The 17,918-nt window shown below is 29.9% G+C and overlaps 1 protein-coding gene across 1 annotated transcript; it reads right to left on the bottom strand.

The window, feature by feature from the left end:
* Positions 1-12,965: 12,965 nt before the first annotated feature.
* Positions 12,966-13,954, bottom strand: LOC109794738 (heterodimeric geranylgeranyl pyrophosphate synthase small subunit 2, chloroplastic). Its single transcript, XM_020354181.3, has one exon. It carries the CDS (start codon positions 13,933-13,935, stop codon positions 13,051-13,053), a length of 885 nt encoding a protein of 294 aa, XP_020209770.1. The 5' UTR covers positions 13,936-13,954; the 3' UTR covers positions 12,966-13,050.
* Positions 13,955-17,918: the final 3,964 nt, after the last annotated feature.

The following is a 17,918-nucleotide window of genomic DNA, read 5'->3' as shown; positions in this document are numbered from 1 at the left end:
GTGAGTGTGATTTTCTGTTAGTTTTTTTTTTTTCCTCTCGCTTTCCCTGTGAACAAGTCCAACTCTCCCATACTGTCTAGTGAATAAAGATTCTGTGAGGTATATCCACCTTTGGATGTGGTGGGAGAAAAGAAGAGAAGGGAGACAAATAAGAATTGTGATGAGTGAAAAGAATTAAAGGATACTAAGAAAAAAGAGGTAGAAAAGGAGTTGTAAGAAAACAGGAATGTATAAAATATCATCGTTGCTCTAAATCTTTGATGTGCGAATGACTTTTTTCCCTGTTTTTAGTGCTATTTTCCCCCCATATGAATTATATTGTATTAAGGGAAATCAAGGTCCATAGAAATATTGAATAACCTTTGCATAAGTTGGAAAATAATATTACTGATATAACTAACACAGACCACAAAGATGTAAAACAAAAAAGAACGTTTTGCAATTTCATTTAAGAGTTTAGGTGAATTATTTGTTTGTCCAAAGCTATGAGTTAAGAATTTCTCATTAATGAGGTATAAACTTGATTTAACTCATATACTTGCTTGTCAGTCCAATTGAGAAATGACAAGTATTTATAAATCTTTAAACTTACGTGACTTTTATTACCAGAACTCTGAAAGAAGGGTCTAAATTATTAAATCGTGGTGTAGGAAATTGAGAGAGACATTCACCAACTTCGTGTCATCTAATAATTATAGACTAGATCGATGTATAGTATCTTATGACGTGTGACAATGTGAGAAAGGAAGGGGAAACAGAACCACCCAGTATGTAGTAGTCTCTATCAATTTTCAGCTTTAAGCTCCATAATATTAATTTAATACAAGCTACGTATAGAGTATGCTTTTTTTAGCTTGTTTCAATTTTAAATGAGTCTTATCTTTTACCCGATCATTGTTACTACCATTTTTTTTACCTTTATTTGTCTGTTTCAAATTTTTTCACCTTGCTTCCATAATTAAATGACAAGATTTTTTTTTGTTTTAAAGGAGAAGTACATTAAGAGAGAATTATCTGTTGTGCACAATTATAGTAGAGTATGACAGTATCATCTAGGTAGCTCTTGGTTCCACTGTTATAGCACAGTCAACATATCAACTTCTTCCACCACAGGTTCAATGTTTAATTTAGTTCTCTAAATATAAACTACACAGCACTATAGGAAGAGCAAATACTAGCAACGGGCTGTTTTCTACCTATTTTTTATTACTAGATACAGTTTACATTAGTTTCATCAAAGAAATTTAAACAATTTCAGTGAGATCCAATATACGAAATTCATTCAATGATTATAACATATTCTTTATTATTGTAAAACATTCTTGTGTCCTTTGAATCAGTGCAACCTCTTTTATTGAGAAAAAGTTTTAGGCTAATGGGTTTCAGGAGTCACCAAAGTCTGTAAATCCTAAGGTTCAAAGAGCAGTTACAAAATTACTTACTAATATGGTCCTCACACCAGTAACGAGAAATCTAACTCACCAATTTATGAGATATGAATTGTTTTCGTATCAACTGAACTCATCTTTGTTGGTAATCAATGCAACCTCTTGAGATATGAGTTTTCGTATTAAAATTATAAGGGGGGAAAACCTCATACCGTGACATGTAACTCAAACTTTAATAACTGTTTTATTTATCAATTATCGCCAACATAATATTTGTTTTTCAGTAACAATAACATTTTCATTGACTTCATATCGTTTTAATGATTGCTAAGATTAAATGCGAGGTAATGGTAGGATTAGGAGTATTGTGTTGATTTGTTATAGATCAATTTGTTTCTTGCTTTCCGAATATACCACAAAATAAAGGACATATAGAGTCTGCCTGATTAATCTTTGACATATAATCCATTGTAAGGTAGCATTGTATTCTTGTCACAAACCAAACTGGTTAGGTCAGGGGACAGAAAAAATATAGTACACTCATTTGTCTCTTGGCTCCAAATGGGACACAACCTAGATAGACAACCAGCTTCTTAGCAAAAATGTTTGGTACGACCAAAATAGCATTATGGCAGAACTTCCATAGGAAAGGCCTAATCTTATATTATATGAACCTTTGCTTTTCAAATAGCCTCACAGATTCCCTCTGGGGTACCCTGTGAAGTGGAGGACATCTATCCTCTCATTCCACATGATTGTTTAACAACATGATAGCTTCTCTTAACTAAATAACCCAAACTTAGAATGGGGTCAAATGGCCCTTATTCATGTATCCTTAGTAGCAATATTTACCTTACTCCCATTTATTATGGTCCAATCAATGGCCCTACTTAACAAACTCCTAGCCTTGAAGAACACTCTATGAAACACATGAAGCACCTCTAGTTCTCTTGGATTCTAAAATTTAGGAATATAGTGTACACAGTTTGGGACCTACACCTATAATGAATTTGGGTCACTCTAAGCCCACCAAGCCTACTTTGCTAGATGAGTGGTGTTTATATATACAAAATCCTTGAATCCTACCCCTCCTTTTTTCACTAAAGGACAAGATCTCCTAACTCTTCTAGTGCAATCATCCTTCCCTACCCTTATTCCTCCACCTGAACCTAGCTACAGAGGAATTTACAAAGGTATTGCACAAGAGGGAATCACTTTGAAAGACAACCTTGATTTACAGTTTCCTCTTCTGCATAAGCCTTCTAGTTTGGCTAGTAACCTATCCTTGATCCACTTAAGAGTGTTGTTTCTAGATCTGCCCCTCTCTGTTGGGGGGCCAAGGTAATTTACCAACATTGTCCCAAGACTCTATTACAAAGATACTAATAATAATTCTCTCTTTTAGTAGCAGTGGAATATATTTGGCAAAGATTAATCTAGACTTTGCTAAGTTAATCCTTTGACCCAAGTGAGATGAATAAAAATATATAATATTTTCATATGGAAGGTGGAAAAGAGTTGGGCCAGAAGGGCCCCCCCAATAAATCTCCATCTGTGAAAGCTTTCTAAAATGAGTAAATTATCAATTTCATCCTTAAAATAAATTGCCTCTTAAAAGAACTACTTAAGTAGTCCATGAAAAATCAGAAATTGTGTTAAGTAGTTCTCCAAATATTAAAAAACTCTTTAAATTGGTTCCTAAATTTTACTAAAATACATCAACTTAAGAACTAAAGTGATGATTATCGGTACTTCAAAGATTATTACTTTATGAATTACTTATACTTTGAAGAAGAGATTAATAATTCATTCTTTCTAAAATAGTTGAGAGAGGGCACCTGCGGCAAGAATGATGCAAGGGGTCTCCTTGCCTAGGGCTCCATAAGATGGCTATTGAACCCATTCAGATTGTATATATTAAACTAAATATTATTAGATTTTGGATTTCTTTTCTATGCAGACAACAAATCTAAAATGTGTAACCCCAAGCGTGTGGTTCAGCGGTAGGGGTTGATCCACGCTTAAGCAAGGTCAGGGGTTCGAATTCTGCCTTGTGTATGCAGCCGCGTTAAATCTTGGGGTCAGCTATCCCACCCTTTGAGGTGTCTCCAACGTAACGAGGAGATTAGTCACTGCTGTCGGCGGTGGATACTCCAGGAACGAACCTAAAAATCTAAGATGTGTAAGTTTATTGTGTCTCACTTAACCAAGTGGATAGGTCAGTTTAAGATAAAGAGAGTGACTCATTTTAAATGAAAATAATAGCAAGATACATAGAAAAGAGAAGAGAAAAAGTTTCCTTATTTAGGTAACATATCCATGTGATAGCATTTATTACTAGAAATTCGTTCATTATTGGCTCAGACTAATTTTAGACTGCATATTTATATAACGTGATGTTTCGTATTCAAAGACTAAATCATTAAAAGGAAGTCTCGAGTGAGAGAAAGTAACAACTTTATTTTTAGACTATTCATCTTATTTTTTTAATTGTAAGTAATTGTGATTGATTTTACTTTGATTGATTATAATCATTATTTTTGGTGTACTCTTTGGAGACTCTTGCAGTGTTTTAAAAATCGGATCGAACCGGCCGGTTGGACCAGGAATCGGTGGTCCAGCCGGTCCGAATCTTAAGTTAGATCAGTTATGCAGTCGACCTATTTCAAACCGGATAAAACCGGTTAATTTTCTGGTTTAACCGGTGAACCAGTGGATCAAACCGGTTCAACCACACTTTTTTTTTTTAAGGAACCATAAACCACAAAAATAATAATGAAAATTGAATCTCTTAATGGAAGAGCAAAGAGTCTTATTAAATATAACAATGACTACTTGTTCTAATGTATTTGTTTGTAATATATACAACTTAAATAACTTTTTATAGTATATTATTAATTTTAAATTATATATTTAATAATATAATATCTATGTAGATATTACATATATTATTTTGTGATATCAATTGCAAGCATATTATATATGTACATATTATTTATATTTTTAATTTGTATTAATATACAGTTTAACATGTAATTTTTTAATATATTTTTTTACAAAATAAAAATAAAAATATTTTTAAATAAAATAGAAAAATTGAAATTTAAGATAAGATATGAATTTATTAAAATTTATAAGTATAAAATATATTTAACATGAATATTTTTTTAAAAAAATAATAATAATCGAGTCATGTGGTTCAACTAGTGACCCACCGGTTCAACCTTTAACCCACTGACCCAGTACCTTAACCGGTTTGATGACCGGTCCGATTTTTAAAACTATGCTCTCTTGTACCTTTTTTTTTTTAATCATAGTGGAATTTTTCTTTGGTATGAATAATTTTTTATTTTTAACCTTATATTGAAAGATTTTTCATGTTAAAAATATTTGTGTCTCTTATATATTTGAACTATCTTATGTGATGGTGTTTTTATAAATTTTTTTCAACGAGAGGATTTGTAAAAAAAAATTTAAACTTTTTTTATCTAATTCAATTTTTATTTATCATAATTATTTATAAATTAAATATCAATATTTTAAATATAATCTATATATAATTTATTATAAATTTTAATTATATATAATAAATATATTTATGCATTACACATACTAAAATACTATTTATAAATTGTTCTTACCGGAATTTGGCCGTAGGGATGGTCTGCCCAGTAAGATCAGTGAGCCTCCTTTGCTTGATGTGTTGGTGCTCCAAGATGGGGGAGGTACATGCAAAAGAGACTCTGATGCCAAAGTTAGGGTTTGTATAAGTATGAGTCTCGTATATATAATGCACATACCTTTGTGTGAATTAGGATTGTCTTGGGCCTGAGATAAGATATGATATGATACGATATCATATAATATGATATGATCACGTTGTGACATAATATGGTATAATTGGAGAACGGTTTTGGCCTGGGACGAGATCTCCGGGCTCGGGCGTGGTCTGTCCGGATTCCAGGCTGACGTTGTTCAACGCGTGCCCGGGATGACCCTTATAATGTCAACCCGGGCTGAGAGCCCGGGTGCGAAATGCGGTCAGTACATAAATAATTTTGTATCACAATATAAATAATTTATTAGAAATTTAACATATAACTTATATGTTTTGAATTTTTTTTTACAAATTTTAAATATTATATATATATATAAACATAGTTATTTTTTAAAAATTAATTATTCACTTTTTTTTTACTGTAATTCCTATTATTATTATTTTTTAATCACAAGGTTTTTTTTCCTATCATATATGTATAGATAAATATCTCACAGTAATAATATGGTAAAAAAAAATTCACAAAAAAAACATGGTTAAAAAATTTAATACTGTTATGAATAATAATTAGTGGCTTAATTAGTGGATGCCAATATTCATTATCAATCATTACCATTTATATTTCTGTTATGTATTATTTCATTTTTTGTGTAATTGTTCCTTTACCACATGTACTTATAAATAGGTTAGTCCACTCCCAAAGATAATACATCAATCCGATTCTTTTCTTTATCTCTTATTATCTTGTTTGTTCTCTCTACTTTTCTCTCTTTTATAACACGTTATCAGCACGATAGTCTTTTACATATTGGTGTTACAACTACAAGAGAAAGCTGTGAAGAATTTTCTTGAAGAAAGTCATATTTTTCAAGACAAATATTTCAAAGTTAGCTATTCATTTTTCATAATAAGAATTTTATCAAATATTTGTATTGTTTACATTGTTATGAATCAAAGTACTCTTGAAGACATTATAGTAGTCCTGAAGACACTATTAAATAAAGAAACTCTTTATACATTTTTGAAATCTGTCTAGAAGACAATATCAAAGAAGAATGTTCAGCCTCTTTTACTTTATTTTTTTTTCTTACCAGAAGTGGGAAAATGATGAAAAAAAAATGAAATTGAAGGAATAAATTTTCTCACTAGAAGTGAGAAAATAATATGAAAAGTGAAAAATAAAATAAATTTCACCAGAAGTGAAAATTTTGATATAAATATATTACATTATATTTGATCCTTTATATAAATGAGGTCATCACCGGAAGTGGAATAATTTTGTAAATGTCATAATTATAATGTTGAATGATATTTGAGGCACTTATAAAAAATTATGACTAGTAAAGCGTGTCCTCAAGCCTATTTAGGTTTTGTGTGATTTCTTGAAAAAATTATGAGTTTCCCATATGTTTATTTGATATTGTTCCTGATTAAATTGATTGCAATAAGCAACTTGTCATGTAATTGAACTCATGTGTTACGTTATTAAATCTTAAAGGGTTTAGTTTCAAATCCTATTGATATAATTGATATTATTTATTTTCATAATGTTATGTGTGTATTATTTTAATTGATGGAGATATCATTGAATTATAATTTGATTGTGATTTGTACAAAAATATAGAATTTAATGAAATTATAATCAATGTTTATTTCCTTAATTTTTTGATACAACATTTATAAGGAGAATAATTTCCCTAATTTTTAGCATTATTTTTTATCTCCTTAAATTCAACCTAGTAATGACATAAATATATTTTTATTAAATGATTTTTTTTATAAGTATAATGAGAAAGATTCATATTTTTTTTATAACGAAAGACATAAACAAGTTATGATTTTTTTTTCAAATGAATATATGATTGTGTTATATCCTTCATTTACTAAAATGATAAAATAAAGTGTTAGTAAGATATGTTTTAAAAAAAAAAAAATTTGTGTGAAGCATTTATTTGTAGATAATATACATGAGATGATATATATAAAAAAAAATTAGTGTAGATTTTGATATTAAATTGATGTCTAAAGTTACATAACAAGAATGTCATTTTTATAATGATTTCTCAATTTGAAAAATGTATTATATTTTTCATACATCTATTTTTCTCTAGAAGAAGCGATATTTTTTTTATAAAAAAAGGATTAAGAAATATCCTTAGTTGGTTTATTGTCTCTTGAAGACTAAAAAAAAATATTGAGATTTTTTATGCAAGAGACCATTTTAACTAGCATTATTTCATTCCCTGAAGTGCATGTTCTAATGTATTAATTTTTGTCTTCTCATATTCAATAATACGAGAAATTAATGTTATATGATAATATAAATATAATTGAAGGCTCCAGAAGAGCTAATATATTATTATTGAAAGACACGAAGTTGCATATTAAAAATGCATTATATTTTTCTAAGTCTTACAGAAACTTATTGAGTTTCAAGGATATTCGTTTAAATGAGTTTCTTATTGAAACAAACAATGAAGGAAATGTAGAATATTTTTACATCACGAAACTCCACTTGAATAAAAAGGAAGTATTGGAAAAATTATTTACTTTTTCCTATGGACTGTATTGCACGTATATTAATACAGTTGAAACACATACTATTGTAAACCAGAAGTTTACAAATCAAAATAAATTTGAGTTTGACATGATCGATTGGGTCACCATGGGACTATCATGATGCGAAAAATAATTGAAAACTCATGCGGACATTTATTGAAGAGCTGAAAGATTCTTCAATCAAATATTTTATCATGTATTGCTTGTTCCCAAGGAAAGTTAATAACTAGACTATCACCAGCAAAAATTGGGAATGAATCTATCTTATTTTTAGAACGAATACAAGGTGATATTTGTGGATCAATACACCCCCATGTGAACCATTTAGATATTTTATGGTTTTAATTGATGCATTAACAAGATGGTCACATGTTTGTCTATTATCAACTCGTAACCAGGCGTTTGCGAGATTATTAGTTCAACTAATTAGATTAAGAGCTCATCTTCCTGATTATCAAATTAAGAAAATTTGTTTGGATAATGCTGGTGAATTCACATCTCATGCTTTTAATGAGTATTGTATATCCATTGGAATTGATATTGAACATCCAGTAGCACATGTTCATACACAAAATGGACTTACAGAATCATTTATCAAACGTTTAAAACTAATTGCAAGACTATTACTCATGAGATCAAAACTCAAATTCTCTCCTTTACAATTGGTTTTTGGTGAGCAACCTAATATTCCTCATTTGAGAATCTTTAGGTGTGTTGTATATGTTCCAATTGCCCCCCTCAAAGAACCAAAATGGGTCCTCAAAGAAGGTTGGGAATATATGTTGGGTATAAATCTCCACCTATAATAAAATATCTTGAACCATTAACAGGAGATTTATTTACGGCTAGGTTTGCCGATTGCCATTTTAATGAATTGATCTTCCCAACATTAGGGGGAGAACACAAATAGCTAGAAAAAAATATTAGTTGGAATGAATTATCACTATCTCATTTTGATCCTCGTACAAAACAATGTGAACTAGAAGTTCAAAAGATAATTCATTTGCAAAATCTAGCCAACCAATTACCAAATGTATTCATAGATCCAAAAAGGGTGACTAAGTCATATGTACCAGCAGCTAATGCTCTAATAAGAGTCGAAGTCCCTGTTGGATAATTTAATACTACAAACGAGTCACAAATACGCCTGAAGCGTGGTAGACCAATTGGTTTCAAGGATATGAATCCTCGAATAATAAAAAAGGGAGCTAAAGAGCAAAATGACCAATATTGATGTCATGTTCTAGAAGAATCCTCAAAAAGATTCCTTTGACATAACTAATATTTCAGTTCTAGAAGAAACTCAGGTACCTGAAATTATTGAAAATGAAGAGATCTCAATAAATTATGTCATGAATGGAATACGATGAAATTGAAACACTGTTAATATTGATGACGTGTTTGCATATAATATAGCGCTAAATGTAATAAATGATATTGAGGATCAAGTACTAAAGTCCATTAATGATTGTCGTCAAAAAAATGATTGGCCAAAATAGAAAGATGCAATTGAGACAGAATTAGACTCGCTTGCTAAGCGAAAAGTTTTTGGACCAGTACTACGTACACCAAAAGGTGTAAAACCAATTGGATACAAATGAGTTTTGCGCAAAAACGAAATGACAATGGTGAAATGGTGGATGCAAACACTTTTCGATATTTAATTAGTTTGGTTGTACATGAAAAACTTAATTTACATCTAATGGATGTAGTTACAACATATTTATATGGCTCTCTTGATGTTGACATTTATATGAAACTCCCAGAAGGATTTAGTTTGCCTAACGATGCAATTTCTAGAGAAGATTATTCGATCAAATTGAATAAGTCCCTATATAGGCTAAAGCAATAAGGTCGTATGTGGTATAATCGACTAAGTGAATACTTGTTACAAGAAGGATATAAAAAGATCTGGAAATTGATTTGCCATAATTATAGTTTATGTAGATGACATAAACATCATTGGAACTCCTGAAGAGCTTTCAAAGGCAATAGATTGCTTGAAGAAAAAATTTGAAATGAAGGATCTAAGAAGGATAAAGTTTTGTCTTGGACTGCAAGTTGAATATGGAATTCTTGTGCATCAAGAAGGTTATATAACAAAGGTGGTTAAAAGATTTTATATGGACAAATCACATCCATTGTGCACTCCCATGGTTGTAAGATCCATTTAGACCCCAAGAAAAGGGTGAAGAAATATTTGGTCCCGAAGTACCATATCTTAGTGTTATAGGAGCACTAATGTACCTTGCTAATTATACACGACCTGATATAACATTTGTTGTTAATTTGTTAGCAAGATATAGTTCTTCACCTACACGAAGACATTGGAATGGATTTAAACAAATCCTTCGTTATCTTAGAGGTACAATGGATATGAGGTTATTATATTAAAATGTTCCCAAATTAGAACTAAATGGTTATGCAGACGCAGATTATTTGTCAGATCCTCATAATAGTAAATCACAAACAGGATATTTGTTCACAAGTGGTGGTACAGACATTTCATGGCGATATGTAAAACAAACCATATCAGTCACTTCATCTAATCATGCTGAAATTTTAGCATTACATGAGGCAAGTCGTGAATGTGTTTGGCTAAAATCTGTGATTCAACACATACGGGAAACTTGTGGTTTATCTTCTGGAAAAATGACATCGATAGTTATATATGAAGATAATGTTGCATGTATTGCACAATTGAAAGATGGATACATAAATGGAGATATAACAAAGCATATTCTACCGAAATTCTTTTTTACTCGTGATCTTCAAAGGAATGGTGATATAAATGTTCAACAAGTCCGCTCAAGTGACAACCTAACAAGTCTCTTTACAAAGTCCGCTCAAGTGACAACCTAGCAAATCTCTGTTGTCTTAAAGATTGTATGCATGAGGGGGAGAAATAAATATTTATAAATGATGTACTATTTTTCCTTTACTAGGTTTTTATCCCACTGGATTTTTCCTAGTAAGGTTTTAACGAGACACATTCTAAATATTGGACATCCAAGGAGAGTGTTATGAATAATAATTAGTGACTTAATTAGTGGATGTCAATATTCATTATCAATCATTACCATTTATATTTCTGTTATGTATTATTTCATTTATTGTATAATTGTTCCTTTACCACATGTACTTATAAATAGGTTAGTCCACTGCCAAAATAATACATCAATCAGATTATTTTCTCTATCTCTTATTATTTTGTTTGTTCTCTCTACTTTTCTCTCTTTTATAACAAATACTATACATATGAAGATGGATAGCCAGATAGCCCCGTGAATAATCCACTGAGATTCCAAATCTCATAAAACTAAAAATTAATAAAATTATAAATTTCATGAACATTTTTGTCCTTAAAAATTTGTATGATTGCCGTAATTCTTATAGCCATCAAAGTGACCGTTAATATGTTACATCACAGATTATTTGAATTGGGTTGAATCAAGAAAATTTAATCTATTTTAGTTATAAAAGAAATTTTACACAATCTATTTATAAGTTACAATCTGCCTCATACGTTGATGAATTATATTGACTTACAAGTTGACCTATTGAATGTATTTTTTATTTTTTTAAGTTCTTAAATATTAATTTATATAATTATATACTTATATATTAATTAAATTTGTATATATTAATTGTGAATTATCATAGTGTCAATTTATATTATTTATTAATATTTTTATACAATAATTTTGATATTAATTGATAGTATCATGATTGATGGCTTTTTTAAAATATTTTTTTTATTATTAATATAATTTTAATTTCAAAATATAAGATCATAATATGTATTTTTTATAAGGATTAATATTTTTTATTTTTATATGCATGAGTGGGAGCCTAGGTTGGGCTGTGAACGAGGGGAAGGTGTGTTGAGCACGGGATTACCACACATATACACATTTCTTCACGTTAGTTAGTGAGGTATTTTTCATTTTGAGTCCAAGTTCTTATAGTTTTGCTTTTGGATATCAGCTAAAAAGTCTCTCAACCAATAAACACAATTATGTATATATAAACTCATGTTCATCCTCTTTTTTGAATAATGTGAGACTTTGTTTGCATTCCAACAAAGTGCTCATGGGCATGTGTATTAACGAGGTGGGTAACAAGGCGGAAGCCACGGCCATGGCTTGGGGGTGGTGGCGGCCGACGAGGTCGCATGGGGCGAGGCATAGAGCTGGCACGGAGGTGCGTGGGCTCGAAAACCTCGAGAGGCTGCATAGTTTGTTTGAGGTGGGCCTTGATGTCGGCATGCAAGGAGGCCCAGTAGGATGGGGACCGGGTATTTTGAGCCTTAATATGCGTGAAAAATTATTGAAATTGGGAATTTCAAGAATGGTGGGCTATTTATAATTTATAAGTGACTGTGAGAGGTGGCCTGTGGGCCTGGCGGCTCTGACTGCACCCAATGTATTCGAAAACGAAGGCCCTCTTCTTTTGTCCACCACTACAGTGATTATCGCTATCAAACATTTTAAGTGTTACCTAGGACAACAAAATAATTATTATATTTTCTACACGTCACAAATTTCAACTGTCAATAATATATATATATATATATATATGTATATTCTTAAAATTTTAGTAAAAGAAAAAATAGAGACAAAAGAAAATTGAGGAATCTTTATTTAGTATGATTGATTGATAACCTTTTTTTTAATCATGTGGTTGAGAGTTCGATTCCGATTGTTATATGAAAAACATTTTTTTAATTCTTTAAATAAATTTTATTATTTTATAAGACTGGTCAAGAGATTCCTTGAGTTTAATAAAGAAACAATCAAATTAAACTTTCAATTACTTTAGCATAATTTTTTTTTGAAAAATGCTAATAACATTTTTTTCTCTGGTAGAGTTAATAAGATATTTTCTTAAGACCCTCTTTGAAATAATTAAAATTATTAGTTTGTATTTTTTATATAAAAAAGAGTATTTGGAAAATAATATTTTTATAAATAAATCTTTTTACTGTTAGATGAAATTTATTAAAAAAAGATTTGTAGTTTTCAGTTTTTATTTATCTAATCTTTTGCCACTTATACGAGAATAAAAATGGAGAACGTAATTTGTTAAAAAATTAGAGAAATATTAAAATAAAAAATAGACCAATCACGCATTTATGCACCTAAAGGCTAAAGGGACAGGACGCCGGAAATCTTCATTATTGAAGAATGCCTAACCAGTTTTATGAAGACAATTGACATATCTAACCAGTGAAGATTAAATTATTGGAATAATGAGATGAGCGTATTATTGAAGAAATGCTTTTGCAACAGTTCCAGTAGAAGTGATGAGAGATTCCTTAGAAAACTAGAAATTAATAAAAGTAGAAATGATATGAATATCAAGACCTCTGTCCTTGAAAAATTGCAATTGGTTGAAAGCGAGATTTCTGAGGTCTTCAAGTCCTTGGAGGAGTCCCCTCTGTAGCATACCCTGTGTCATCCCCACATAATATCCAAACTTTCTCAACCTCTCGATTTCCTCCTCACTCCCACCTCCCAACACCGCCCCACACGCAGCCCCGCACGCGTGCATCCCACCTTCCTTTTTCTCCACAACAACCCTCATGCTTTCCACGTGGCGCGGATCCTCGCCGTCCGATTCATCCTCCAACGTATTTTCCATGTACAGCGCTTTTTGCAACCCCTCCGACCCCACCGCACGTGATATCTCAATTATCACGCGCAGGATCCGCTCCGACTTCTCATGGGCCGGGTCGTCGGATCTCGCCAACAACTCAAACCCAAACGGGACAATCCCGTCTCCGGTTAGAAGTTCTATGTTGGCGCCATAACCATCACCGGGCCTGGCCCTGTCACTGAGGAGGAGGTGCTCGTGGGCATGCGCATTAGCCAGGTTGAGTAACAAGGCCGAGGCCGCGGGCATGGCTTCCTGGCGGTGGCCGCCGACGAGCTCGCACGCGGCGAGGCACAGAGCGGGGACGGTGGTGCGGGGGGCGGAGAAAACGAGGTGGTGCATGGGGTTGAAAACCTCGTGAGGTTGTTTGAGTGGCATGGTTTGTTTGAGGTGGGCTTCAATGTCGGCCTGCAAGGAAGCCCAGTGGGGATGATGGGGAGCGGGGTTTGTGAGTTGGGCGGGGAAGGGGGGCCGGGCTTGGGCTGACATGGTTGAAAATGGAAGGCTGAAGCTGGCGTTTGGGAGAGAGGCTCCAGACATGGTGTCAAATGGCATGCAACTTCAGAGTTGAGAAGGCTATTTATCACTTCCATTCCTAAAGGAAGGGCCCCGCCGGCTGATTGACCTAAATGGGGGCACTTCTCGAAATTATATATCTAAATAGGGTTGTTTTTAAGTTATTTATAATTTTGGATTATTTACAACATTGTCGTTATGACTCATAGCGACACTTAAGGGTGGGTATACGGATCGATCCGGCCCGTTTAAGGCTCGATCCGTAAAACCCGCGTTTTAAACAGGACGGATAAGTCTGGTGCATAAAATAAATGGACTTATTTTTTAAGTCTGTATCAGACCTGTCAAAATCCGCGCATAACGGACTGGTCCGCGAGCCTAAATAATGGTTCAAAAAAATAAATTTTTTAAAAATACAAATACATAAAATTAGAAGAAAAAAAATATTTTTTATTTATAAGCTAAATTTTATCATACTAAAATTTATTAATAGTTAAAATGGTTTAAAATACTAAATATTAAAATATTAAAATAAAAATAATTACAAATACTTAAATAATAGTATTAAACTTTCAATAATAAAAGCATCAAAATGTCATAAAAATAATTCAAATGATAAATATATACCAACTAAACATAATTTTAATGTCATAATAATTTTAAAAAATTAAATACACAACTTAATATTAAAATCATAATATTTAAAAATATTAAATGTGAAGTCCGCGGACTAGCCCGCGAGCCCGCGAATTAAATTTGCCAAATCCGCGAACTTAACGGGCCGGACTCAAAAATTAGACATAATCATACGGATTTGAAAAAAACGAGCCCGTTATCCGCAAAATTCGCGGGCTTACGGAGCGGTCCGCGGACCCGGGTCCATCTACCCACCCCTAGCGACACTAGTGCCACGTGTCCTTTTTTAAAATTTGCAGAAGCTATGAATGCTATATTGTAAAAGTCGCTATAGCTGGTAGCGTCCCCAACGAAGTCGCTATAGCTTATAGCGACACAATACGGCTCCAATAAAGTCGCTATAAGCTACAGTTCCACCAAGTAAATAATTTTTTTTTAAAATAAAATTTACAAATTTTTTGTATATAACATTTTTGAACAAATGTAATTAATTATAAACTTAGTGTATAGTAAAAATATAATTTTAAAAACAATATATAATTTTATTAACAGAAATTATTTATATAAATAGAAAATATCATTTAAAAAATAAAGAAAAACCAAGTCGCTATGGCCTGTAGTGCCACAACGTCGCTACAAGCCATAGCGACTCTAATATTTAAAAAAAATTAAATATAAAATATAAATTAATAAATAAACTAAGTGAAGGTAAAAAAATGTTAAAAATAACGCAGAATCAAATAAAAATTATTTGCAAGAAAAAATTGTAAAATAATATGGAATAAATAAAATTAAAAAAAAATTTATGTCGCTATGGCCTATAGCGCTTAAGGTCGCAACAGGCCATAGCGACACTATTATCCTAAAAAAAACAAATTTTAAAAAATATAAAATATAAACAAAAAAAAATCTAAAGTTTTAAAAAAATATTAGAATAACGCAGAACAAAAATCATAAAATTGAAAAAAAAAATTTGCAAGAAAAATTTGTAAAATAAAAGTGAAGTAAATAAATTAGAAAAAAAATAAAGAAAAAAGTTATGTCGCTATGACTTATAGCACCTAAAAATCGTTACAGTCCATAACGACTTTAGTATTCTAAAAAAAAAAAAAGCAAATTTTGTACAATAAAATATATTAATATATTTAAGTTCAAAAAATATTTAAATAACGCAGAATAAAAATAAAAGATTTTTAAAAAAAATAATTACGAAGAAAAAATTGTTAAAAAACAAAAGGATTAAATTAAATAAATTAAAAATAGAAAAAAATGAATGTCGCTGTGAGGTATATTATTTCCTGGGAAAAAAACCAATGTCGTAGATGCAACAGCGAATAGGATGGCGCCACGTGTTATTGTAACTGTAAATTAAAAAAACCAATGTTGTTATGGGATATATTATTTTTCAGGTGAAATAAATGTTACCGCAGATGCAGCCAATAGGATAGCGTCGCGTGTCATTCTAACTGTAAAAAAAAAAAAATACCCTATATATACCCATTTACCCAACGAATGGTCCCCCCTCCCACAAATCATCTTCAGGTAATTTTTCTTCGTTTCCAGTTTTTAGTTTTTCAGTTTTTAATTTTTGTATAATTGTTATTATTTAGTTTATTTAGTTTATAACGTTTATATATTTATAATATTACAGGTTATTGCTGTGTTATTCTATTATCTGCAGGTAATCTTTTTTTATGTAATTTTAATTTTTTATTTTTTGCAATTATTTTAAAGTCGCTATGGGATATATCATTTTATTTAATGAATTTAATAAGTAATTTAATTTAATTTAATTTCTAAGTTTTTAAATTTTTTTTTGTGCAATTTAGTTATATTTATATTTTATTTTAGGATTGTTAGTGTTATATTCGAATGTTTTATATCAGTTTATTTAAAAATTTTAAATTTTAAAAAATTTTGTTTATTTTAATATTTAAATGATAACTGCTATTATTTTTGAATTATAAAATTATATTTGCTTTAAAATGGTAATATTTAAATGTAATCTGTCCCAGTTAAGTTTAATTATTTAAAATTAATCATTAAAAAATAGGATATAGAATTGGATATAAATTTAATTGTTAAAATAATTTAGTTGATAAAGTTATATTTCCTAAAAAAATCGTAAATAAATTTAAGAAAATTAATTTTATAATTTATGTCAGTTGAATTTAATTTTTTTATAATTGTTATTATTTAGTTTATTTTATTTATAACGTTTTTATATTTATATTATTTCAGGTTATTGTTGTGTTATTGTAATATTTTCAGGTAATTTTTATTGACGTGCTTTTTATATTTTATTTTCTGCAATTATTTTAAAGTTTCTATGGACTATATCATTTTATTTAATTAATTTAATAAGTAATTTAATTTAGTTTTTAAATTTTATAATTTTATTCTTTGCATTTTAGTTATAATTATATTTTATTTTAGGGTTGTTAGTGTTCTAAAATTATATTTGTTTACAAATCGTAAGTCTTTTTGTAAAAATAATTTATATAATGTGTGGCAGTTAAATTAAATTAATTAAAATTAATCATAAAAAAATTGGATATAAAATTGAATTTAAATTTGAATGTTAAAATAATTTACTTCATAAAGTTATATTTGCTAAAAAATGGTAAATAAATTTAATTGTTAAAATAATGTAGTTTTATTTTTGTTAGTATTATATTCAAATTTTTGTATATGAGTTTATTTATATTTTTTAATGTTTTAAAAATATTGTTAACATAGTAATTATTTCCTAAAAAATCGTATAAAAAATTAAGAATTAATGTGTTATTATATTTTATTATACATGGTATCATCTTCTGTATAATTTAGTTATATTTATATAATGTTTTTAATTATATATATAATTTATTTTAAGGTTATTAGTGTTATATTACATTTTTTATAATATGTCCCAGAGACTTTAAGTTCTACGCCACTACACCCATTCTATACATCTTTTTTACTTTTTTACAACATATTATTCATGCCATATATTAAGTTTACTTATAAATCAAAAATACGTCCCAAATAAAAATATTATTCAACTTATATAATATTAAACATTAATTATAATAAGTCAGACAACTCATCTAGAGTCAAATATAAAGATCTGGATTAAACTCATTAAATCAATTTAGATTCATAATACTCTTTTAAACCATTTTTTTTCTATTAACCAAATTTTATTGAGAAAATATAAATTCCATAACTTTCGCTTTTTATTTAATAAAATTCTACCAGGACTAAAATGAGAATTAATTTCAAGAACTTGATTTATTGAATATTTTATCGCAACATAAAATTATAATTAAACAAAAGAAAAATGATAGATCCTCCGAAAGTTTCTCCGAAAATCTGTCCGAATATATAAAATAATAATTTAAATT

Source organism: Cajanus cajan, chromosome 9 (assembly GCF_000230855.2).
Source record: "Cajanus cajan strain Asha chromosome 9, NIPB_CcT2T_4, whole genome shotgun sequence".
NCBI classification, from domain to species: domain Eukaryota; kingdom Viridiplantae; phylum Streptophyta; class Magnoliopsida; order Fabales; family Fabaceae; genus Cajanus; species Cajanus cajan.
The sequence above is the reverse complement of the archived record's forward strand: the minus strand, read 5'-3'. Positions and strand labels throughout refer to the sequence as shown.